Source organism: Hemibagrus wyckioides, linkage group LG01, assembly GCF_019097595.1.
Source record: "Hemibagrus wyckioides isolate EC202008001 linkage group LG01, SWU_Hwy_1.0, whole genome shotgun sequence".
Taxonomy (NCBI): Eukaryota; Metazoa; Chordata; class Actinopteri; order Siluriformes; family Bagridae; genus Hemibagrus; species Hemibagrus wyckioides.
This window is the reverse complement of record NC_080710.1, coordinates 23,269,063-23,294,974: the sequence shown is the minus strand read 5'-3', so window position 1 is coordinate 23,294,974 and position 25,912 is coordinate 23,269,063. Positions and strand designations below refer to the sequence as shown.

Genomic DNA, 25,912 nt, shown 5'->3' with positions numbered 1-25,912 from the left:
TCTGTGAGGCTCTCAGTTCTATTTCTATATCTATTATAATTCTTTATACATATAAAATAATGTTTAGAGTTTTAAGTCTTAACTGTTATGCTCAGTTATGTTTTAACAGTCCACTAGTAAACATACCTAGCACGAAACCAGCTTTTTTCTTCCCATTATTAAACCAAAAACCTGTTTATTAAACTTATATAGACGAATTTTATTTAAAGACGATAAATGTGTGACCCGCTTTGTTCTTCCATTACCCAAAGTACTTCCTTGTTGCTTTTATGTGTAAAATACCTACTGGCCTTTTCTAAAAAGGACTGACTCTCTCTCTCTCTCTCTCCCTCTCTCTTCTGATACGGCGGTATCATAGCAACAACAGCCGCGAATCAGCGCAACATCAGCATCCCGCCATCATGAGCGCTGGATCATGAGCGCAGTGTTGCTGTTTCCTTATCAACTGCCCTGTTTATAATCCCATTGTGCTGGAATCATTGCCTTTGGCTGCTTGACGGGATTTATAAGTTACACTTTGGGTGGTGTACAGCCTAGTGAAAACCTGGGCGGGTTTCAAAACCATAACTGGAGTGAGACTCCAATCTGGCAACCCCGCCTGGCTGTGAACTCTCCATTCCGGACTGGACACAGCGCTGTGCTGACGGACTGATGGACGGGTAGACAGAGGGGCAAGCACAGGGAAAGAGGATAGAGGAGAAGAATGGATGGATTCGCTGCTGCGGGTAATAAGAGGATGGAGCCGAGCAGTTTCCCTGTTCATGCGGAATTACGCGCGGGTTTCCACGTTTTTCCTCACTGCGCAAAATGATGATCTCGGCGGACAGAAAGTTTTGTTGATCATCGCCTGAATTCGGCTATGACACTGATGCACAATTCTCACTCGGTAAGTAACGTTGCTGTATAAATGCAGATATTTGTCTTTTCTTTTTTTTTTTAATCACACACTGATTTTATTTTTCCTCCCTTCCACCCGTGTTGCTTTATTGTGGATACTGTCACGACGCCTAAGCACAATTATCTGTATTTTTAACATTTCAATTATTCCCCATCTATTGTGGGCTTTTAGGACCACGCTGAGCCATTCAGATTTATGGCTGTATGGTTCCATACATCACTGTAAATGTGCGTGTAAACACAGAACAGTGAGCTCAGTGATCGAGCATACATTTCCACACACACAATTCCTACAATTGCTGAGACCATGCTCTGACCACTGTCTCCACATTTCCTCTCAAAACCACTGATTTCAATTAGAAACTGCTTCCATTTGGTTGATTTTGAAAATATTAGACTGATGTATAAAAGATAAAAACCCTATAGAACAGTCTGAATGTATTCAGAGATGTACATCATCATTTCTCCACACACAGTGTTGGTGTACTGTAGTTCCACCAGTGCAGAGTAAATGCAGATGGACGATGTAAGTTGATTCATTGGAAGCAGAAAAGCACATTCTGGTTGACTTTACAGACATAGTTAATTATGTGGATGTTTTTTTCCCCATGTGCATGGTGGGAATTTTATCATCATCCATCATTTCTGTATGTTCATATGTGCCCCTGTCCCATTAGTCCACAGTAGCAGGATCGTGGTTATCCTCAATGCACGAGAACATACACTGCTGTAATTGTGTTGTGCACTCGTGGTCTTTGTTGAGGTTTAAGGAGCCACAGATACACTTCACTAAATGGTGGAGAAGAGCAAATAGCTCATAGATTATTCAGACCAACAGAACATTACAAACAATAATAAAACAGATACTTTTGATGCAGCCCAAACCACTAATACTGTAGATAGATGCTTTTAAAGAGATGTGAACCACAAAGGAGGGGTTTGTGCTGTTCCAGCCGGAGTGTTATGAGTCTTATCTTGCAACAAAATCTCAAACTATCAAAACAACTACAGCAGAAAACCTAGTGAACATATTCCCTAATCCAATCTGTATCAGAGCTGATACTAACCTGAAACTCTGAATCAGTGCAGGATCAGAGCTGTTTGTTCTGATTTACTCCACTGATGCATTTTACCTGTGAACACCTCTTGTATTGATTGACCTGGTGCAGTTCATGCATGTGAACACAGTCTTAAAGCAAGCATCACTGCATCTGTGATGTTTCATATAACCTGGCAACAGATGCCCGCAGACACTTGGCTCGGTTATTAAGAAGATGTCAGTGTTGAATACATATCAGATACAGAGCTCTGATAACTATATCATCTTAAAAATAGAAGTGGAGCATTTTTTCCAGTCTGTCATTCTTTAAAATGCATGCTTTGCCATTTTTAAGGTCAAAAATTCTGAGTGAGAGAGTGTGAGATGCGTCATGGCAGCAGTAGCTGATCCCTGTAATCACCTGAGGTTGATCTTTTGAGCAGGGCTGATGGATTGTTTTGTGCTGGAAGAATTATGGCATGGTTTTATTCTTCACAATTTTTCACTCCTTTGCTTCAATATCCAGTAAAGAAAAGAACAGGAACCATTTCTCTGCCATATTATTATGAGTGTGTCCCAAATATTGACGTTTTGACGTATTGACGAAAGGAAAATAGTTTTTCTGCAGTGAAGCATGGTGCATTATCTTGCTGAAAAAAAGGCCACATCCATGAAGATGTTTCCTTGGTCTGCAGCAACGTTTAGGCAGGTAATATGTGCCAAAGTAATATCAACATAAGTGCAAGGAAATGTTGCCCAGAGCATCACATTGCCTCTGCCATGCTTGCCTTCTTTCTATAGTGCATTCTTGTGCCATCTCTTTCCTAGGCAAGGGACACACATGCACCCAGCTGTCCACATAATGATGTTAAAAAAACAAACAAATTATCAGACCACTGTTCTGTGGTCCTGTTCTGATGCTCACATGTCCGCTGTAGGTGCTTTCGGCAGTGGACAGGGGTCAGTATGGGCACTCTGACTGGTCTGCAGCTACACAGCCCCAAACACAGCAAACACTGTCTGTCACTGGTTGTTCTTCCTTGGACCACTTTTTGTAGGTACAAACCACTGCATATTGAGAACACCCCACAAGACCTGCTGTTTTGAAGATGCTCTTACCCACTCATCTAGACATCACAATTGATCCCTTGAGTCACAAAATTGCACTTGTCAATTTTTCCTGCTTCCAGCACATCAACTTACATCCCTTGACAGGTGGCATTGTAACAAGATAATCAGTGCTATTCACTTCACATAACCTGCAGCTGTCTAATATCAGGCTCACCATTACTAGACTGTTGAAGATAAAAATACACCCAGTCTTTTCCAGCTGTTCAGTTTGGGTGAGTCTGTGCTCATGATTCTTGTTCTTGACTGACAGGAGTGGAGCCTGATGTGGTATTCTGCTGTTGCAACCTATCCACCTAAGGAATTGACATCTTGTGCATTCTGAGATGTTTGTCTGTTCAGCACGTTTGCAGAGAGTTACTATATAGACACTGATTTTTATTTATTTTTTTTTATTTGCTCTCTTAATGTATTTCCATTCCCAGCTAACCAAGTTACCATAAAGCTTTACCTACAATCATTTTTCGGTTAAAACTTGGCTGGTCAGTGGTAGCTCAAGCGGTTAAACCTCTGGGTTGTTGCTTGGGGGGTCAGGGGTTCAAGCCCCAGCACTGCCAAGCTGCCACTGTTGATCAATTAAGCAGGGCCCTTAACCCTCTCCCCTCCAGGGGTGCTGCATCATAACTGCCCCTGTGCTCTGACCCCAACTTCCTCAGCTGGAATATGTGCTGTAATGTAATTGTGGCGAGAATAAGAAAGGCTTCTTCTTCTATAAGAAAGAGATATGAATTTAATTGGGATATGTTTCCTTTAGTTAGAAATCTGACCTGTCTTATATACTGCACGAGCTGTTCATTGGGCACTGTAGGTTTGATCCCAACAAAGAAAATCCAGCCCATAACCTCTTAATCCTCCATGCCTGTTTTTTTTTTTTTTTTTATTTGCTTAGATTATGCTACAAACATCACACGTGAGAGGATCCCTAAACCCTTTAAGCATTCTTTGGATAGTAATAGGTTCTTAACTTCCTACAGGGCTTCTACTTAAAACTCTTTACTAAAAACAGGTTGTTACAGATGGGTGCCTGATTAAAATAACATAAAGTGTGCAAAGCTTGGCATATTTTCAATGCACTTTGGCTCATTTTCTACAAGTCTTGAGATTTGTACTGGAGCAAAACATTTTCTAAAATGTAGGGGAGGTCATCCTGGAAGAGACCACTCCCATAGAAATGCTTTATCACAGTATGAAGGTGATCACTCAGAAGAACTTTGTATTGATTTGCAGTCACTCTTTCCTCTAAAGGGACAGGTGGGCCCAAAGCATGCCAGCAAAATGCCACAGCATAACAGAGCCACTGGTTCTTCTTTTATTAGTCACCTGTCTGTACATAGAACCTTTCAGAGTTCCCCAAAGGGACCCTCTAACCTTTATTTGTAAAAGTGTACAGTGTAATTGGTATCTGATGTGTATTCATCACAATGTGTACTGTGTAACTCTTTTTTTTCTCAGTGTGACAATTCATCAGGAGCTCAGTATAAACATCCCATTAATCAGAGCCTTCAAGAGGAGGATAGATTTCTCGTTCAAGTCCTCAGTGAAGCTCTCTGTAGGTTTCTGTCTCATGCCATCTCTTTTGGCACTGTCCTTTTGGCTTGCTTATAAGGCTTCTAAACTCGAGCTGCTTTGCGACAACATGCTGTTAAAAATATGCTCCAAATGTATATCACTTACAGTTTTATAATAAGGGGCCGTAAGGAGTGTGAACGTTAACGTCTGTATTTGTCAGCTTGGATGTATAAATTAGTGAACTAATATGCCTTTACCTTCATTGTTTCTCTTGTAACTGGAACTGGAATGATATCCTATTTCCTTTAAGCCATGTCACATGAAGTAATGTAGCTCCTTAGAGTTTATTCAGGGAGCTGAGTGAAATTTTATACTTTACCATCTCAGTAGATGACAGTTTAATTTCCTGATTTATTCATCCATGAGGACTGCATATCAAAGTAAAGGTTCACACTGTGCCAACTCAAGGACACACACTTGTTCATGGCTAATGACTCACTGTAATAAAATGCACCATAATACCGTAACATTCACCAGCTGAGTTGGTGGTGAAAGTTAGCTAGCTGCTGTATCCTCCTCATGGGTGCTGAGTGTGGAGATTTTGTGTTTCGAATGGGCACAATAAGGCTAATTGTTAGTTTAATGATCTTGTTCTTCACTGGGGCATATTTCACTGCTCATTAAACTCTATATAAGCTTATCACTGGGCCATGTGGATCTGCCTCATTATTAGAATACACACATGTGAAGGGAGTGGTATGTTGAGATGGATGTATTTGGTTTCTGTCACTCAAAATAATCTGATGTTTGGATATACAGCTGCTGACCAGTTCACTTTAGGGGTATATTTCACTTTTCTAGACGACATGTTACCCATACAATCAAATCAGACATTTGAAGAAGCCTGCAAGAGACAATCTGGTCTGCTGAGAGGATTATTGATGATCCTCTGCACTTAATCCAGGAACTATACTCTTCCAGAATGAGGAAACAGGAAGGAAAAATCATTTCACACTTCGCCATCCCTGGCCACAACCTCTTTGAACTGCTGCCCTCTGGCTGGCGCCCGAACATTTAGACACAAGATCAGCTTTTTCCCCACAGGCCATCTCCCTCATGAACAGTTCACTGCCTCCAAGGACACTCTTGATTTTTTTTTTTTTCTTTCACTGTGGATATTATAATCGTGCACATTATTATCTAATGTGCAATCACTCCTATGTGTGTACCTGTATATGGCCCTACCTTCTGCACATTGCATTATTCCTTGCATAGCATCTGTACCATGTCTGTTCTACCTTAAGCTTTATTGTGTCTTTTCGAATTGTAATTATTATGTGTCTTGCGGTCATGTTTTCGTATGTACTGGAAGCTTCACTGACCAAGTCAAATTCCTTGTTAGTGAACAGTCTTGGTAATGAAGCTCTTTCTGATTCTGATTCTGAATAATAAGCTTTCTGATCAGTACTGAAGGTTAGGGCTGATATCGTTTTTTTTTAATATCCTGTTTGTTTTGTGGTGTTTGTGAATGGTCAGCCTCACCCATGTTTACTTCCATTATCTACAACATGCCACTTGGGAATGTTTTCACTCGATTTGATGGACTGTAATTTCAGGGTTATTAACAAGCATATATATAGCAGCTCCCTCTCTATTATTTATTTATTTTTTTTCTCTCTCTTTTCATGCAAATTCACTTCGTTAGATTTCTCTCACCGCTCTGCTGCCTGCTCATCAGCAAGGTCAGATGTACATGCTTCAGATCCATGCTGTGCATGGCTCATCCCTCTGACCTATAAATCTCTGTCACTGACCTCAAGGACGACTGTGAATTCATATGTCACCCTCTAAGACACTTTTCATCACCTTGTTTACACTTATCCTCTGCTGTTTGCTTGGCGGTGAGGAGGATATAGACCGGGGTTACAGACAATGTATTTCTTGGATACATTATATATAACACTTACACTTATATATAACACTATATAACACTACAATAACTGAACATGAATAATCATGCACGGATAGCTGAATTAAGACTTTCTTACGTATGAACTAATGATGAGTTAAGGCATGTACTAATCAGGAAGTAATGAAGAGCTAACCTTAACTACGACGGGAGTCTTTCGTGCGTGAATAATGACCACCTTAAGTACATGTTAGTACATGTTTGTTAGATAATGTGTTAATTAACACGTAGGAGTAGATTAAATCAAACATGCTCTATCTGAGACTAAAACACCGGAAAACAAGCTTATAGAACCCTGATTTTAGCTGTGAATACATGGAGGGAATAGAGATTTGAAAGAGAAATAGACAGACAGACAGACAGACAGACAGACAGACAGACAGACAGAAAGATAGATAGATAGATAGATAGATAGATAGATAGATAGATAGATAGATAGATAGATAGATAGATAGATAGATAGATAGATAGATAGATAGATAGATAGATAGACACTTTATTCATACCATTGGAAAATTTACAACAATTTGACAACTTATACAAGTTTAAATTATTCACTTGAATTCTTATAGACCATGTTTGATTTAGATTAGCGCTACTTGTTAATTAATACGTTAACTAACAAACATTTAACTAACATATTTATTTTAGTTAAGGTTAGCTCGTCGTTAGTTTGTGATTAGTTCATATTTTAAATCATCATTAGATCATATGAAGGTATTAGTGTATGATTATTCATGTACTAATGCTTTTTAATGTAAAAATGTAATGCAGTTTTTTAGGACTGGCTTAATAAAGGTACAAATACGATACGTCAAAGAAATTATGAATCTGTGTTTTAAATGCAATTCATCATGTAGGATGTGGCAGCTTAGTAGTTGAGGTGTTGGACCACAGATCACATTGATGTGAGTTTGAATCCCAGGTCCACCATGCTGCCACTGCTGGGGCTCCTTAAGCAGGGTTCTTAAACTATAAATCGCTTAGTTGTATAAAAAATAAGATCAGCTGTAAGTCACTCTGGATAATGGAGTCTGCTAAATGCCAGAAATCACGTAGTTTGTAACTGAATGGAGCATTTTGTAAAAAGAGCCAGTCACTATTACTCTACAAGAAGGCATGATATAAAACTGCCAACAAAATGTGTTAAAGTCATGTAAATCTAGTAGCCCTGACTCTAAACAGAAGAACTGCATCGGGGGTTGCAGAGCAATGAAGGTAAATACATATGTGACTTCGGGAGATTCAGATACAGGTGTGATAGCAGCAGCAAATCTATTTCCTGTTACTACACTGTTGGTTTCCCTTCAATTGCTAGTGCTACCCAAATGAACTGACTGTATGAGGTGCAGTGATGTGATAGTGGTACCATACAGCACAACTCATACTGAGAACTGGAAAATATTTAAAAGTTGTGAGTTGCAGACCTGGACAAATATGCTTTTCTGAACATAATATAGAGATAATGTTCAAAGCTTCGGTCCATAATCTTTTAGAAATTGTCTATAAGATTTTTTTTTTTGCGGTAATGCATCCTCTCTGATGGTACATTTTATGTTTTACCTTTTCATGATAGTGTTAGCTTGACCTTTAAAAATTTTCAACAGTTTCAACCAAAAACAGAAAAAGAACTCGGTATAATCATGACTGCTTGGTATGTAGAAATATAGTACATTAATAGCTTTGACCTGAGTAATTCCGCATGTTGCTTTATCCATCTTTTTTAAGAAAGATATAGCAGTCTATTTAGAGTATATGTTGCTGTTTGGAAAGCTTGGGTTTTAGAGCGCTACTAAGTGTTGCCATTGCTTGATTTTATCTTTTACACCTCTAACAGTTTTCTAACAGTCATGACTATAAAAAGATATATCTGATGTCATGCATGCCTTTAAGTACCACTTTCCACATCTCCTCCTTGCTGGATAGTGAAGCACAGGAGTGATAAATTGTGAGGAATAAAACCATGCCATAATTCATCTAGTAAAAAACAATATATCAGCCTTACCCTGGAGATCAACTTCAGGTGGTTTGTAGGTCTCTCTCTCTCTCTCTCTTTTTCTCTAACCCCAGCTGTAAGGAAAAATGCTGAAGAGGAGTACCCAGAAGATATGATAGACTGTGTTTTTCCAATGTCCATATTTGGATCTAAGAGAACACAAAATAATGTAACATGTTGCCCTTTGGTTTTGAAGTTTTCCTCCTTTGTGGGGAAAAGGAATTTAATGACCACTGCACTGTGGCAGTAGATTCATCACCACAAATTAAGAAAAATGGCCACTATATTCTCAGAAGGGAGCGGGTGTACAAGTGTCTCTGTGTGTCGCTCTGCTGCTTCAGAATTGATGGACCTTGCTCGTGGAAAGCCAAGTCAGTATATTGGTGCACTGTAGAACACTCAAAGATTTCAACCTTGCAGTGAATACAATTACAACCATCAAAACACTACTACACGTGCTGGTACATGCAGAAATAGCAGGATATTTTACTGTCTTTATTTTCACACACACTACAGAAGCACCATTACATTAATTTATTATGAAAGAACATCTAGATTCATATATATATATATATATATATATATATATATATATATATATATGTAAAAAATATTGTATTAGGGATTATTATTATTGTATATAAGGATTTAAGCGAGTTTAACAAGGGCCAAATTGTGATTGCTAGATGATGTATAGTGCGGTGTTCCCGGTCTGCAGTGGTCAGTATCTATCAAAAGTGGTCCAAGGAAGCAACAGTGATGAACCGACGACAGGGTCATGGGCGGCCAAGGCTCATTGATCCATGTGGGGAGTGAAGGATGGCCCGTGTGATCCGATCCAACAGATGAGCTACTGTTGCTCAAATTACTGAAGAAGTTAATGCTGGTTCTGATAGAATGGTGTCAGAATACACAGTGCATGACTGGTTTAGCAGCAAACACAATATTAGGCAGGTGGTCATAATGTTATGCCTGATGTGTGTGTGTGTGTATATATATATATATATATATATATATATATATATATATATATATATATATATATAGTTCTATAAGAAGATACAAAACAAAGCAAAAAAGTGAAAGTAGACTAAGTAAACTCTCTACTAAATTGAACATATTTCAAAACATATCTAATGTTGTTCTGTTGTCTCTGATAGTTTAGGAAATTAGAGAGAGATGAAATTGCTCATCTGAGCCTCTGTGTGATCCAAGATGTCTGTTGTCATTAGCTGGAGCTCCAGGTATCTTTTCAGCCATCTGTTTGTCAACCAGATGTTGTTTAAGAAAAGCTCATTTATCTATCCTCTGTGTGTTTCAGATAAGAATTTCAATTTGTTGTGATATATATTTGTATATTTCCATATATGTCTATATTTGACATATAATTTGAAATCCTTTATAACCACAAAATTAGAGATTGGGGATTAGTCATATGATTTTTTTTTATCTCTTCAGACAGATACTTTGCATGGGAACACTGTGTTTTTAAAAACCCCAAGGAAATAATAAGAACACTTAGCTAAAAGATTTTTCTCTCTCATTAAACTTGGTCCCTGGCCAACGCAAAAACAAGAAATGGGGAGCATTCGGGGTTAATGTCAGAGTTAATGACAGCACTACTCTTACACCACAACAACGAGGAATGAAATTCATCTATAAATAAAACCTCAGAACCTCAATCCTATACTCTACTGTCTAGAAATACTAAAATCTAGTACAGATCAGGAGTAGTCTTTACACCCTGACCTGTTTGTACTAGCATAAGGATATATTATGATGAAAACTATAAAGCAAATCGTTTCGGGTTAGAACGCTTGCCAATACTGTAAATGAGAATGTAAATGACACAAGCACTGTATACAGCACTCCAACTGTACTGAAATTAATGCTAACACACTCTTTATGTATCCTGTATGTATTTCCGTATGCAGATATGGAAACAGCCTGCTAGAGGACAAGCCATGATTAGCAAAACCAACAGATCTGATTAGCAAAATCTATATAGCATTAAAAAAAAAAACTAACAAGCTAAAACTGTTGTAGATGTTATATAGGAGGTAAAATAAATGTCCCAAACCAAACAATGAAGCCACTTTGTAAAGTCCATTATACCGAGCTAGCTAGTTAACTAGCAAAAAGCCTGTTAATCCTCTTCATTTTGTATATTTGATTTGATCCCTTTGCATATTAACTATATTCATTACTCAGTGATCCACATTAATACTATAACCTGTTTTTTCTTTGGGTTATAATGCTCATTTTAAAGGACTGTGTGTAGTGTTATTTTGAGAAATATAAAAAGACAGCCTCATCTCTGTGTTTGGTCAGTCACAGATTACTGATGTAGATTCTCAGAGTTTTGACTTGTTGACTTCAGGCTAAAGGTGATGAATGAGAACAGGCAGGTTTGGATATCCCTGATGTGCTGTTACTTGGCTCACAAAAGCAATCTGTAGTAAGAGGTTCCTAGAGAGCCAGTACAAAGCTTTATTTCTCTCCCTGTTTCCGCTTAAAGATGCCAACACTTCCATGACTTTTGCTAGCTTTATTGTGCTTTGGTCAATCTGAAATGCATTCTCTTTCACGCATATCTTCATTCCCGCAGTATACACTGCCACAACGCTGCTCTTTCGGTTGTTTCATGTGCCTTGGTGGCCTCTTTTCGTTCTACTGGGTCTATTTTCATGCTGGTCGCAAACGTTATTTGCTGCTGTAATGACAGTTCATTGCTAATTTGTATGGATAAAGGCAGCTCTTTCCCACTTGTATCCAGCTGCTATTTTTATAGTCAGAAGAAATGAATGTGTATGCCCTAGCATGGGTGGAGTGGCGCAACAGGGGAAGTGACATTCAGAATTCACAGTGGTGCAGTGGTATTTTTACATTTTGTTTGAGATCATTCACTTTGAAATGTTGACATGACATTATACTCGGAACATCATATAATTCACAGAATCGTCCGACAAAACTATCAGAAAGTCAAAGAATGAGCAAATATAAACAATACAATACATGACTGAAGACCCCCCAAAAAAAGTACGCAAGAAGGTTTTGAATATTTTTTAAAGGAGAAAATGGAGTTGATTTGTTTCGGCGTCACATCAGCATGTAATATTTTAAACTAGTCTCTATATAGAAAAGGTTTATATATCATCTATATACATTACCTTTAAAAAATATCTAGAACTGTCCAGTTTGGTTGAGCCTCTAGGTGTCCACTGTAGCCCCAGGTTCCTGTAATTGGCTGACAGGAGTGGAATCTGGTTGTAGTTTTATGCTGTTGTAGCCCATCCAGCTCAGTGTTTGACGTGTTATGCATTCGGAGATGCTTTTCTGCTCAGCACAGCTGTAAAAAATGGTTGTTTGAGTTACCATAGACTTCCTGGCACATCTCTTATCAACAAGGCATTTCTGCCCACAGATTTCCCGCTCACTGGATGTTTTCTGTTTTTCACACTGTTCAGTGTAAACTCTAGAGACTGTTGTGTGTGAAAATCCCATTAGAGCAGCGGTTTCTGAAACACACACACCAGCGATTCTTGCACCAGCCACAGTTAAAGTTACTGAATTTTCCTTTTTTTAGTTGTATTTTTTCTAGATCTGATATTTGATTTGATCATAACTGAATCTCTTCACCTGCATCTGCATGATTTTATGCATTGCACTACTGCCATATGGTGTGTGTGTGTGTGTGTGTGTAAATCACTAGGATCTCATGCCTTATTTTTGCACTTGTTCCATGATGATGAAAATATGGGTGTTATTATGTGATGTGAAATTATTTAGGATTAAAAACTCCATCTCTCCAGAATTCCAATTGTATGTGAAGTATTACCTCTCCTAAAGCACAATATTTCCAGGAACCGTATTAGAACATTTCACATAATTTGTCACTTTTCTGAAGGGCACGGAGAAGGCCATCACTTTTGTGTCTCCGTAGTTTGTGGTTGCACATTACATCATGTGTGCAGACACATCTGTCTGGGTGGCAGAGTGTAAGTGCTCTCCTGGGCTCCCACACACAGCTGCTAATCTGGCTCTCTCTCCTGGTCTGCATGAGATACCATGTCACTACACTGCACACACGCACACACACATTCATAGTGACAATGCCTCTGTTAGCCCTCACATTAACAAACTAAATGAACAGATTTCTTCCCATCTGGTCAGTTAGCATGCCTTTTCAGATATCATTTATCTAAAGTAGTGAGATCCCTCCCTCTACCAATACTAGGACTGATTTGATACTATTACAATTACTATTACTATATATTACTATTACTATTTTATCATCCAGCTGATAAATAAGCTTAACACTAGTGGTCCAGTTCACTGCTCTGGGTCCTCCTCTGTCATCAGTCCGGGCTGGTTTCTGTAAGCCTTTAACTGGGTAAAGCGGACTACCTTTAGGCCAGTAGCCTAATACGGCCAAGGCAATCCCAACCAGCAGGACAATAATGCCCAGTGCAGCAATCAGCCCAGAGATTGAACAGAGCTTCAATTTGCCCTTCACCACCACCATTCTTTCGCTTCTTTTTGGCTTTTATAATATAATATGTACACAGCATACATATATATATATATATATATATATATATATATAAATTTGCCATTTGCCTTCTACATATTACCATGGGTTACATCCCTCTGAATGTATGCATGTATGCATGTGTATTCATGGTGCTCTGCAATGGTCTCCTGGTCTCGCATTTAGAGTGTATTCCCGCCTCTTGCTTCATGTTCCCAGCATAGGCTATGGATCTACCAAGCCACGCTGTCCACAATAAAGCAATTACAGAAGATAAATGAATGATATGGAGTTCTCACAACTGAATATGATTCAGAAATATATGATACAGTAAAGCTTTTAAGCTAGGTAAATGAACACACACCTTTAATAATCAAATTGTATGCAGACATCAGTTAACAATCACCTTGACTGAAGGAATAAAAGCATAGCGTGACACTATATTAATCTATTCTCTAAGAAATTATTATTATTATTATTTTTGTTGTTGTTGTTGTTGTTGTTGTTCCATGCTATAATATACAGTCTTGCTTTCTTTATAATTGCTTGTTCTCTGTGTTACCCTGCAGTTAAACCACTATACTTTATGTGTATAAATTACTGCTGTGGTTATGTTTATTATTTTGTTTTTAATAAATGATTGAAAGTGTGTCTCTGTCAGTTGGGATTGCTTTATACACTATATGGCCAAAAGTTTGTGACAGCTGACCATCACACCAATATGTGCTTGTGAACATCTTTGTTGTACTCTTCTGGGAAAGCTTTCCACTAGAGTTCAGAGCATGGCTGTAGGGATTTATCCAGTCAGCTATAAGAGCATTAATGAGGTCAGGTGCTGATGTCAGGTGAACATTAGGCCTGGCACACAGTCAGTAGACCATTTCATCCCATAAGTGCTTACAGGGGTTGAGGTCAGGGCTCTGTGCAGGATACTTGAGTTTTTCCACTCCAACTTTGGCAAACCATGTCTTCATGGACCTCAATTTGTGCACAGGGGCATTGTCATGCTGGAAGATGCTGGAAAACTCTTAGCTCTACAGCATACAAAGACATCATTTTCACTTGCATCCTTCCAACTTTGTAGCAACAACTGTTTTGGGGAAGACTGTGATTGTCAGATGTTCACAAACATTGGGCCATAGTGTATATATGCTTCTGTGTTAGGACTTAAGTTATATATAAAATAGATTAAATTTACCTGTCAGTTTACTTGAACTTACTGTATGCTACTGATGTTTACTGTATATATCTGAATACTGATTACTGTGTGATGTACTGATTTTTGCTCTGTTTTTCTGTCAAATGCAGGATGATTAGTTGATCACTAGTCCAGGCCTCATCATGATTGCTACTGGAGGCCTCCTGCGCATCTCAGCAAGACGTCAAGATTCTCTCCGTGCCAAAAACCGCGCAGAGAACAAGCGCAAGAGAAAAGCCAAAAAGAAGCGAAAGAATGAGGTGGTGGTGGTGAAGGGCAAATTGAAGCTCTGTTCAATCTCTGGGCTGATTGCTGCACTGGGCATTATTGTCCTGCTGGTTGGGATTGCCTTGGCCGTATTAGGCTACTGGCCTAAAGGAAGTCCGCTTTACCCGGGACTGCTCGCAGTTAAAGGCTTACAGAAACCAGCCCGGACTGATGACAGAGGAGGACCCAGAGCAGTGAACTGGACCACTAGTGTTAAGCTTATTTATCAGCTGGATAAAGATGATCTAAGCTCTAATCATACTAATACCACAACTGAGGAATCGCCAAAGTTAGGTGTCTTTGCTGAGTTTTTAAACAGACACTTACATTCAGACAAACTAAAAGTGTTTGGGCCATTGATTATGGGCATTGGTATCTTCCTGTTCATTTGTGCTAATGCAGTGCTGCATGAAAACAGGGACAAAAAGACAAAAATCATTAACCTTAGGGACATTTATTCAACTGTTATTGATATTCACAGTTTGCGATCCAAGGACAATGCTTCACTCAATGGATTTGTGAACTATATGCAATCAAAGGGGTTAGAAGGCAATCCAAGTTCTGTATACAATGCTGCTATGCTAGCAAAAGGCTCATGGCCATCTTCAGGCTCTTTCAAACAGGACCCGGACAGCCTCCCCTCATCCAGAAAGTCATCTAGTGGCAAACTGGAAGACTTACCTTTGGATAGTCTTGCCATCAAAGACACAGTGTATAGCATTTGCAGGGATCAGTCATCACAGGCCAAGCAATGGGAGACCAAAACAATTGTGACCTCCTCAGTCAATGCGTTCACGCTACCATTGATCAGACTTAACCACAGGACAGCAGGAAACAGAAGGGGTTCAGATAAAACCGGGGAGATCAGAAGTGAATATCTGGATTCAGATGCTATTCGTCATTGCTTGGAGTCTCTAGCTGCATCAGGGAGCATCACCAAAGCCAAAGTGAAGACTCCTCAAAACCGAACCATTCTTTCCCAGGACTCAGTGGAAGTTTATAAGGGTTGCGACAGCCTGCAAGAGATGCCACACCTCTCCCTTGAAGGCTCTCGGGTACAACTCCTTCCTGCATCCCCTGGCCCTAAAGTGACAGGCTCTCACCTGTCCTTAAGTGCCCTATCTGACTACTCCAGGTCCATTGACTTGGGAATCTGCCCATCCACCCCTGTGGACCGGCACATGGAGCGAACCAGGCGACGTAGCTGTCCTCGATTGGAGGGCCTGAGCAGTGGGGGTTATATCAAACTTGAGGGTCTTGGAGGGGAGTCTTTTGAGTCCACTGATGTGACAAGTTTTAGTCGTGGGAGTTCTTCTGAACTTTTGTCTAAAGGGCAAGTTTCAAAAAGTCCTCTTGTCCTGGAGGAAGGTGCTTCTGATGAGCCTGAGCATGGCATGATCAGACGGTACTCAAACAAGGAAAAACTGGTGATGATTTCCCAGTCAGACACGACCTTAGAGGACCTGGAAATAGAGAGTGTAGAACTCTAACTGAGCCACTGGATTAAATCAGTGAACTTGAGGTTTAATAGACACATTACATACTAAAGTCATTACAGCAATGGATATTTCCCCTTTTGCTCTTACAGTAAAAATGGATACATTAACTTGCTGTACAGCCTTGGGTACTAATGAATATATTATCTTTCTTTCTTTGGAATTGCATTCAATGCAATTCCCAGACTAAGAATGAAAAAAAAACTTGCATTGCAGAGAACAGCGTTGAAAACATGCTGGCATGCCGGGAACATTTATAATTGCTATTTAATAAGCAAAGCAAAAATGAGGAAAAGCAGAAAAAACAACAAAAAACAACAAAAAAGAAACAAAAAAAAAAAGTTTTGAAGTGTGGTAGCACATCTCTACAAGGTTTCATTTTTGTATTTACAGTAGAAAAAAAGCTATGTGGCTGTTCCACCTGTCCACCAGTGTGTTTCTTTCTAGTCAGTTTAATGAGGAGTTGCTGTATCAACAGCATGTATTTTATACTGTAGTGTCCTTGCACTTTTTTTTAACCAGATTAATTTTAAAGGTTTGACTGAATACATAGCAATATCTTATTTGAATTGTCATCTGCCTGTTGGAGACGCATTATGTTTGCATTTGACTGGGGAAGAAGAGTTTTTATTACGACTGTATGTTTCTTTTTAGACGTCTTGCCTGTTTAGAAATGGCTGTAATGCTTTGTGCCTGAATTCTGAACTAAGTCCACCCTCTAGCACAATGAATCATTATCAGAATCATAAACATCTATTCAAACCATCCCAATTCCTTTGGAGTGTTCCTGAAAGTGTTTTTGTAACTGATTATAAATGTATAATTCCATAGAATATGTTGAACCATGCCATCTCAAATCAGTGTTCCTTGTATCAAAAACAAAACAAAAAACAATCACAATCTTCATATATTGCAGTATTTTCTGAAATATAAACTAGAATAATGAAACTGATGTCAAAGTAGTCTTTGAGATTTTGCTATTGAAACACCAACACACGACATTCAGGTTTAACCTGATTTTACAATATATTAAAGCAATGCATATAGACTTATATGCATTGCTTTAATACACCGATCAGGCATAACATTATGAGCACTGAGAGGTGAAGTGAATAACACTGGTTGATGATCTCCTCATCATGGCACCTGTTAGCGGGTGGGATATATTAGGCAGCAAATGAACATTTTGTCCACAAAGTTGATGTGTTAGAAGCAGGAAAAATGGGCAAGCGTAAGGATTTGAGCGAGTTTGACAAGGACCAAATTGTGATGGCTAGACCACTGGATCAGAGCAGCTACAAAACTGCAGCTCTTGTGGGGTGTTCCCGGTCTGCTGTGGTCAGTATCTATCAAAAGTGGTCCAAGGAAGGAACAGTGGTGAACTGGTGACAGGGTCATGGGTGGACAAGGCTCACTGATGCACGTGGGGATCGAAGGCTGGCCCGTGTGATCCGACCCAACAGACGAGTTACTGTTGCTCAAATTGCTGAGGAAGTTAATGCTGATTCCGATAGAAAGGTGTCAGAATACACAGTGCATGATGGGTCAGGGCAGTTTTAACAGCAAAAGGAGGACCAACACAATATTAAGCAGGTGGTCATAATGTTATGCCTGGTCAGTGTATGAGCAATGCATTAAAAGCCCTCTGTTTTCTGATGCGTGCAGATTACACTTTTCTGCAATCAGTTTTTATCCACTTACCGGTCTCATCTCCCCAGATTTTAATAGAAATGAGAGAATAATTACTGATCAAACGAGATATGATGGATTTAGATTATGATGAAATACTCATGCTTATGGCCCATGCTAGCTTCATGCATGAAAAAAAACATATATTTAACATAGCAGTTTTAGTTTACAATACATATATTAAATAGTTTGTATATAGACATGGTGCATGACATACAGATTGTAAACTCGGGCTAATTAAACTAAATATGATTATAGCAATTGATTTAAGGAGAATCTAAAATGTTAATATGTACAAAAATGATGATCAAGCAACAAATCACTCACATGTACAATAGTTTTAATGTTAACTGTTTTCTTTTTCGTATAAACCCATTATAAGGAAACAGCTTAACATGTATCTTTCATGGTTTATTTACCATATCTCTTGTTTTCTGTGAAATAATGATGCCATAATCTCATTATATGAACACACAGCTCTAGGGTTTGATACTGAGCTTGGGTTACTGTGTGTGTGGAGATCTGGTGCTCTGTGTGATCTTCTTCCTGTGTTCTCCTCCTGTCCACAAACACGCCGTTAGGTGCACTGCCTACACTAAATTGCCCCTAGGTGTAAATGTGTGTGTTTTGCTCAGCAGTGGATTAATTTTCCTATTCAGGGTGTGTGTCTGTCTTGTATCTCATTGTCTCAGGATCTACTAGGACCACCCTGACCTGAATAAAACACAAAATCTAAACACTTTGTGCTTATTTTTAGATTATTGAATCATTGTTTTTGGTGTTGAAAACGCTGAGCTGTGTCCTGTAGACAGTTCTGAAGAAGATGGCAAAAGGTTAGTCCTTTTGGTATGCCAAGTTCCAGTCAAGGTCACATCCAGAATGTTCTGATATCACAGCTCTATCACGTAGGCTGGATTTGACATTTTATAACCCCATCTGATGCTAAGCATTAATAACTAAGGTCCATTCTTCTAGCCTAATAGTTGGTTTTAATCTTACATCAGTATGCTTGTTGGTCATTATTTTGTGTAGCACATAATTTTGACTTTAAGATGCTTCATCAAATCTCATGTTTCCTCACACTTCATTTAACACCCTCTGGAGCAGAAAATGCTAAACTATTAGTGCGCTAAACAACAAATAAAGTCACAGAAATGATCATCTTTGGCATCTGTTTTACTGAAGGCTTCAGTACAGCTGTTAAGCGCTGACCGTTAGTTTATATTCACATGGATTGAAAACATTTGCTAAATTTATAGCCAGGTTTTAAGGGAAATGCTATGCTCCGTGTTGTGTTCTGCTATTTAAAAGAGCCATTTAATATCATTTCAAAGTTGTGTGTAACGTTCAGCCCAGGAGGGCTCATAGCCTTGACTAATACACCATGCAGTGGTTTAAATTAGGTTTTTGTTTTCTTCTAAACAGCCATACTTGTTGTCCAAACTGTGGTGTTATTATTTTTTTTACCTTTTATTCATGCCATGGTCTCACAACAACTGAACAAGTGGGGTAAAATCACTGGAGTAACACTGGCCTAAATACATACTTAAATATCAGCATATTGTAGATAAATATGGAGAGAGAGAGAGGGAGGAAACAAGAGCAGTACAAACAAATAGCTTTCTGTGTATCATTCAGTGACTCATATATTCCTTATGCCTCTAAACAAAAACACTTGGACATAAGCCTTTATATCAGTTCTGATTTATCACTGAAAATAAGTCGTGCATTGAATTTGTTTATGATGCAGCTGATAGCTTTGCTCTCTCACAGTTTCAAGGTCCGTGTTCGATCCTGGACTTAGGTTGCTGTCTGCAGAGTTTTTATGCTCTTCCTATTCTTATGTTATCTCTGTTTGCATAAGATTGCTCTGGGTTTTCTGGTTTCCTCCCATCTCCCAAAAACATGCCAGTAGGTGGATTTCTATTGTGTGTGTGTGTGTGTGTGGGTGGGTGCTCTGTAATGGACTGTTGTCCAGTCCAGGGTGTATCCTGCCTTGTGCCTAGGAGAATCTACTGGGATATGCTCAGGATCCACTGCAACCCTGAGCAGAATAAAGTGCTCTCTGAAGATGAATGAATTAATGTGTCCATCAGTTCTACTTTAAGCTAGTATAGTATATAAGCACAATTATTGCAAAAAGTAAGTGAACTAAAAACAAATTTATACTGCTGATCTAATTCTGGGAAAATAATATACATTTTGGAATCTAGGAAACTTAAATGCACAAAATTTCATTGGAATTAAGCAATTAATTCTGTATTTATATTTCTATATTATATTTTCTTTGTCACTATCTCTGCATCTTTCTCCTTCCGCTGTGTAATAAATGTTCAGCCATTGTTTACCCTCTATTTATCTTTCCTTACTATCTCTTACTATTTTTCTCTGTCATACAGGTATAGCTACAGCAGGCACTCAGGTGTAGATGACCTTTATCACAGCCAAAACTAGTTACAGGAATCTACTCTTCCCATGAAGCCTTCACCACTCTCACTTGGACTCTGTTGGAATCTGTCTATCTCTCTCTCTCTCTCTCTCTCTCTCTTTCTCTCTCTCTCTCTCTCTCTCTCTCTCTCACTCTTTAGTATATAATGTCTCTTCTGTCCCCCCTGATTGTCTTGCTCTCTCTGTTATTTTTCCTCTCGGTCACACTTTCTCGGAATCTTTAAATTTCAGTGCTGAGACTCTAGATATTTTGCTCAAGTGATATTCTTGTTTATTTCATTACAGTGAAACTTGTCAAGGGTTATAGTTCTCAAAGTTGAAAGCAAGACAAAATGGGTAAGCATAAGAATCTAGGCGAGTTTGACATTGGCCATATTATGATGGTTAGCTTCTCTAAACCAACTAAATTCAACTGGTGGTTCAAGCAAGGACAACAAGTGAATTGGTGGCAGGATCATAGACATCCAAGGCTCACAGATTCATGTGTGGAGTGAAGGTTAACCCATCTGATCCCAAAGAAGTGCAATTGTAGCACAAATAACAGAAAAAGTTAATACCCTCCAGATTCCCTAACTGCCAATCTAATTCAGCATCTGTGGGATGATCTCACCTCACAGCTTACAGGACTTAAAGCATCTGTTGCTAAACTTTCTGATACCACAGCACATCTTCAGATGTCTTGTGCAGTCCATGCTTTAACAGGTCAGAGCTTAGGGCCCGTGAGCAAGGCCCTTAACCCTCTCTGCTCCACGGGCACTGCATCATGGCTGACCCTGCACTCTGACCCCAACATCCAAAGCTGGGATATGCAAAGAAAGAATTTGACTGTGCTGTAATGTACACCAATCAACCATAACATTCTGAGCAGTGAGAGGTGAAGTGAATAACACTGATTATCTCCTCATCATGGCACCTGTTTGTGGGTGGGATATATTAGGCAGCAAGTGAACATTTAGTTGATGTGTTAGAAGCAGGAAAAATGGGCAAGAGTAAGGATTTGATCGAGTTTGACAAAGGCCACATTGTGATGGATCTCCGAAACTGCAGCTCTTGTGCGGTGTTCCCAGTCTGCAGTGGTCAGTATCTATCAATCTAGTGGATTGTGGAGTCCATGCCTCAACAGGTCAGGGCTGTTTTGCCAGCAAAAGCTCGGACCAACACAATATTAGGCTGGTGGTCATAATGTTATGCCTGCACAGTGTTTATGTGACAAAAATAAAGGCTTCTTCTTCTGCTTTGGCAGCACAAAGGGGACTTCACAATTAGGCAGGTGACTTTAATATTATATTTAATATTATGGCTGATTTGTGTTTATATATATATATTTTGTGCCACTCTGTATAACAGTCCCCTAGATATATTCATTAATAGACTCCAAACGTAGCTGTCTAATCTAAAATATCTAAAAAGCTAAACCTAGCAGCTGAGGAGATAATGATACAAAATTACCTCTGTACCAGTGTTCTCTATGGCACTACTGTGTGTTTCTTCACTTTACTCTTACTGAAATTATATTATCCAAAAAGGACAGATGCTATGCTGCCGGAGGTTGCTCTGCAACACAAACTATTCTTTTTCATATCATTTTAGCATTGTCATGTTGACTGACTATTGTCTGTGAATCAGCTGTCTGTCTGAGGAAGAAAGCAGACATTTCTTCACCTCTGTCTATAAATGCAGAGTGAATGTGTGTATCCAGTCATGTTCTCAATCTGAACTGTTATCAAATCCAAACGCTTTCAGGTCAGACTTTCGGGTTCAGTCTACAGGCTACACTGTGATCCAACACAAACCTGCGTCCACCCACGTCCATTAGACATCTAGATTAATAGCTCTGATGTTTTTTGGCATTGAAGTAGTTTGATTTTCTGCTTTTAATAGACGCACTATATATGCAAAACCTACATCATTGAAATCAAAGCACTCCACATTTGCATGTATAATAATTCTTATTATAATAATTCATCAGGCTGGATGTACTGGAAAATCACATCTCAATTCTTATCATACATAGCACTGAAAATACACTTCATGGTCTGGATGCTATTACACATGGTACAATAGATGTTTATGCAAACGTTCATACTTCAGCATCCTCTTCATGAGGAACAAGAGTGCTATGATAAATAAAGTGCTTTACAAGGATATGTTTTTCACTAACATGACAAGAGAAGAGATCCTCTATTATTTCACTCACATAAGCCGTAACATTCATATACAGTACACCGATCAGGCATAACATTATGACCACCTGCCTAGTATTGTGTTGGTCCCCCTTTTGCTGCCAAAACAACCCTGACCCATCATGCACTGTGTATTCTGTCATCAGAACCAGCATTAACTTCTTCAGCAATTTGAGCAACAGTAGCTCGTCTGTTGGATCGGATCACACGGGCCAGCCTTCGCTCCCCACGTCCATCAATAAGCCTTGGCCGTCCATGACCCTGTCACCGGTTCACCACTGTTCCTTTATTAGACCACTTTTGATAGATACTGATCTCTGCAGACCGGGAACACCCCACAAGAGCTGCAGTTTTGGAGATGCTCTGATCCAGTCATCTAGCAATCACAATTTGGTCCTTGTCAAACTCGCTCAAATCCTTACGCTTGCCCATTTTTCCTGCTTCTAACACATCAACTTTGAGGACTAAATGTTCACTTGCCGCCTAATATATCCCACCCACTAACAGGTGCCATGATGAGGAGATCATCAGTGTTATTCACTTCACCTCTCATGCTCATAATGTTATGCCTGATCATGTCATTATAATTGCATGGCCTGTTCAATCATATGCTAACATCAGATATTGTAAATATACACTGAGCTTCTGTACGTTGTGTTTACTCTCAGCTGAGTAGGAATCTGTCCCAATCAAAGTGACTGTACAATCACTACCACTACTTTTGCAAACACTGATTCATTTTTCTTGCTCACGTCTTTCTTTTCCTGAAAGGGCTCGTAGCCACATCAGCTGATGCCACATTTTTTGGAACAAAAGTAAATAATGAAACGTGCTGATCAATATTTCATTATTGCATTTTACTGAAATGGCACACATGACATAACCAGGACAAGTCAGGACCTATTGCATTGTTAAATCATTTATTTCTGCATACATAAGTATAAAAATATCTCAGTCCACAGCTCCATGTTCTCCGTACTGCAAACTGAACCGTACTGACCATGTAAAATTCAGTGAATATGATGTGATATCATTAAACCATGAACACAGATGAATGTGTAACAGATGTATTCCATAAATCTTTAATATCAATTTCACACCAATGACCAATTAATGAATAAAAGTTTTAGAAATGAACATGGGCTTTGCATGCTTGAACAACTACTGAGCAGCTGAAGAACATCATTTTTTGTTAAATATAAAGAGTGAGAAAGTGACAGTTATTTCTGCTTGTTAACATCATGATCTCATTCAGTCTTTATTTAATACACTAGAACGTTGTATTATAGCACAAATAAACCCTAAATGTAAAGTTCTGCTAAGGTTTTGCAATTGTCTATAAATTCTTTAACATGATCCACATTACATTAACATTTCTGACATTTTGCAGACACTCTTATCCAGAGACACTTACATTTTATCTCATTTTTATATGACTGAGCAGTGTAGGGTTAAGGGCCTTGCTCAGGGGCCCAGCAGTAGCAGCTTAGTGGATCTGGGATTTGCACACAACCACAACCTTCTTATCAGTAGTCCATCACCACTAAGCTACCACATCCTCTTTTCATTTAACATTTAACATTTCTACTGAAAAACAAATATAAAAATACTTTTCATCAATTTATATTTAGGATTGGATTTTAATTCACACTGATGTGGCACTTTTGAATGATGTGAGTGTTTAATATTTATTTAGAGCTTACTTGTACATTTGTGAATGTTGGGGGGAAAACAATAAATGGATAAGAACTTCATTTAAATAATAACACTATCTTTTTAAAAAAAAAAAAAATTGGATGCGTGGCTTTCAGTATCTATCAGCTGTCATCTTTGGGGATCTGTAATTTATTCACTATTATTCCTCATTTGCCAGCTAGACCTCTGGGCTATGGTGGGTATCAGCCACACTATTAGAACAAACACACCCCACAGTCTATTTCCTCTTTCTGGTAGTGTAGGCAATGCAATAATTTAAGGAGCTTTTTTAATAAAACACAATATGTCAACAATATGATTTAGCATGAACAAGTGAGACAATTACAGCGCAGAAACAACCGAATTAACACAATATTTAATCCTAATCTCCTGTTAAACTGTGCTTTTCTCCAGAATAATTTAGCCAGTGTTTGTTTAATCTTTGGCCACTAGGTGGCAGTATTGTAATACTTTCTGCTTATGCATGCTGAATATAGCTTGGAAGAAAGTGAACAGTGCTATCACAATAATTAACATATTTGCATTGAATATATATACATATATATATATATATATTCTTTAATTAACTGATATGATTCACACTGAATGTCCAAGCTGCTGTAACATAAGAATTTCCCTCATGGGATCAATAAAGTATATCTATCTATCTATCTATCTATCTATTGCAGAATAGAAGCCTCAGTGTTTTTCAGGACCTTAGTGTTTGTTCTTCATTACCTCCTTGCAGACAGTCCTCCTAGGTTTCCTTACACAGTGGACACACATTGTGTTATTAAAATTTTAATTTCTCTCTCTCTATCTCTCTCTATAAATATATGTATATATATATATATATATATATATATATATATATACATACATATAAATAATGGACTCATCTGACAATGACTCAGTTGAGAAGTAATTACGCCGAGCCTGAATATAAATCAGGGTTTAAACTTAAACTAAGTGTCAGAAGCTACTGGACGTTAATCAGCTCTTTCCCAACAAACTCTCCTACCTGTGGAAATAAATCAAGACATAGCCAAAAACAGTTCGGTTTCTTGTTAATACAGTTTTGTTTTATGAGTTCCCATATCTGCATGCCAGAAGTGATCTCTTTGTTTTATTTCCATGTGTACTTAAATAGGTTCTCAGATCCATCTAGATACAATAAATAGAGCTTTTGGAGCTTTTCTGAGGGGGAGTAATAATGATCAGAGTTTTCCAACAGCGTTTTGAAAAACATTACATTAGGATGTATTTCCTGTCTGGCTCTGGTCAAATCCTGTAATACATTCAAAGTATTTAGAAATTTGTTCACTCCATGGATTTGTAGATAAAATCTTTTAACTTTACTGAGCTTTATGTCATAACTGTAATAAACCCTATGGGAGTGGGTATGTAATGTTAGGAAATAGTGACAAAAATAATTGAGAGAACCAAATTAGCACTAGTTGCCTTCCTTCTTCTTTCTGTAATTTTCAGAAGAACATTAGCACTAAGTTTAATAGCTATAATAGTATTAATTAATTAATTAATTAATTAATTAATAAGTTGTGTATATCCTGAACATGTGTGTTTTACCTCTCTGTAAAAAAAATCTACAATATGGATAATCAGTTAAATTATCTGATGGTAGAGTACAACTGATCCCAACTATTGTCTATTAGGCACACTAAAATAACATAAATGTATAATTATCATGCTAGTGTTGCACAAAATAATCCAGTTATAATGATGCACAACCAACATGCATCAAGCTCATCAGGCAAGTGCCTGCTCTTGTCAATTTAAAGAGCATTACTCATTGACACATTTGGGAGTAATGAAAGCTGGCAGGCACATTAATAATGATGCATTATGC

The 25,912-nt window shown here is 38.4% G+C and overlaps 1 protein-coding gene across 1 annotated transcript; it reads left to right on the top strand.

Annotated features, from left to right (window-relative positions):
* Positions 1-22,600, top strand: tmem200ca (transmembrane protein 200C, genome duplicate a). Its single transcript, XM_058389086.1, has 2 exons — positions 1-886; positions 14,378-22,600. The coding sequence occupies exon 2, from the start codon at positions 14,411-14,413 to the stop codon at positions 16,022-16,024; it is 1,614 nt and encodes a 537-aa protein (XP_058245069.1). The 5' UTR covers positions 1-886; positions 14,378-14,410; the 3' UTR covers positions 16,025-22,600.
* Positions 22,601-25,912: the final 3,312 nt, after the last annotated feature.

Excerpts from the sequence above, each read along its gene's own strand:
- tmem200ca (XM_058389086.1), top strand. The coding sequence starts at position 14,411 with ATGATTGCTACTGGAGGCCTCCTGCGCATCTCAGCAAGACGTCAAGAT.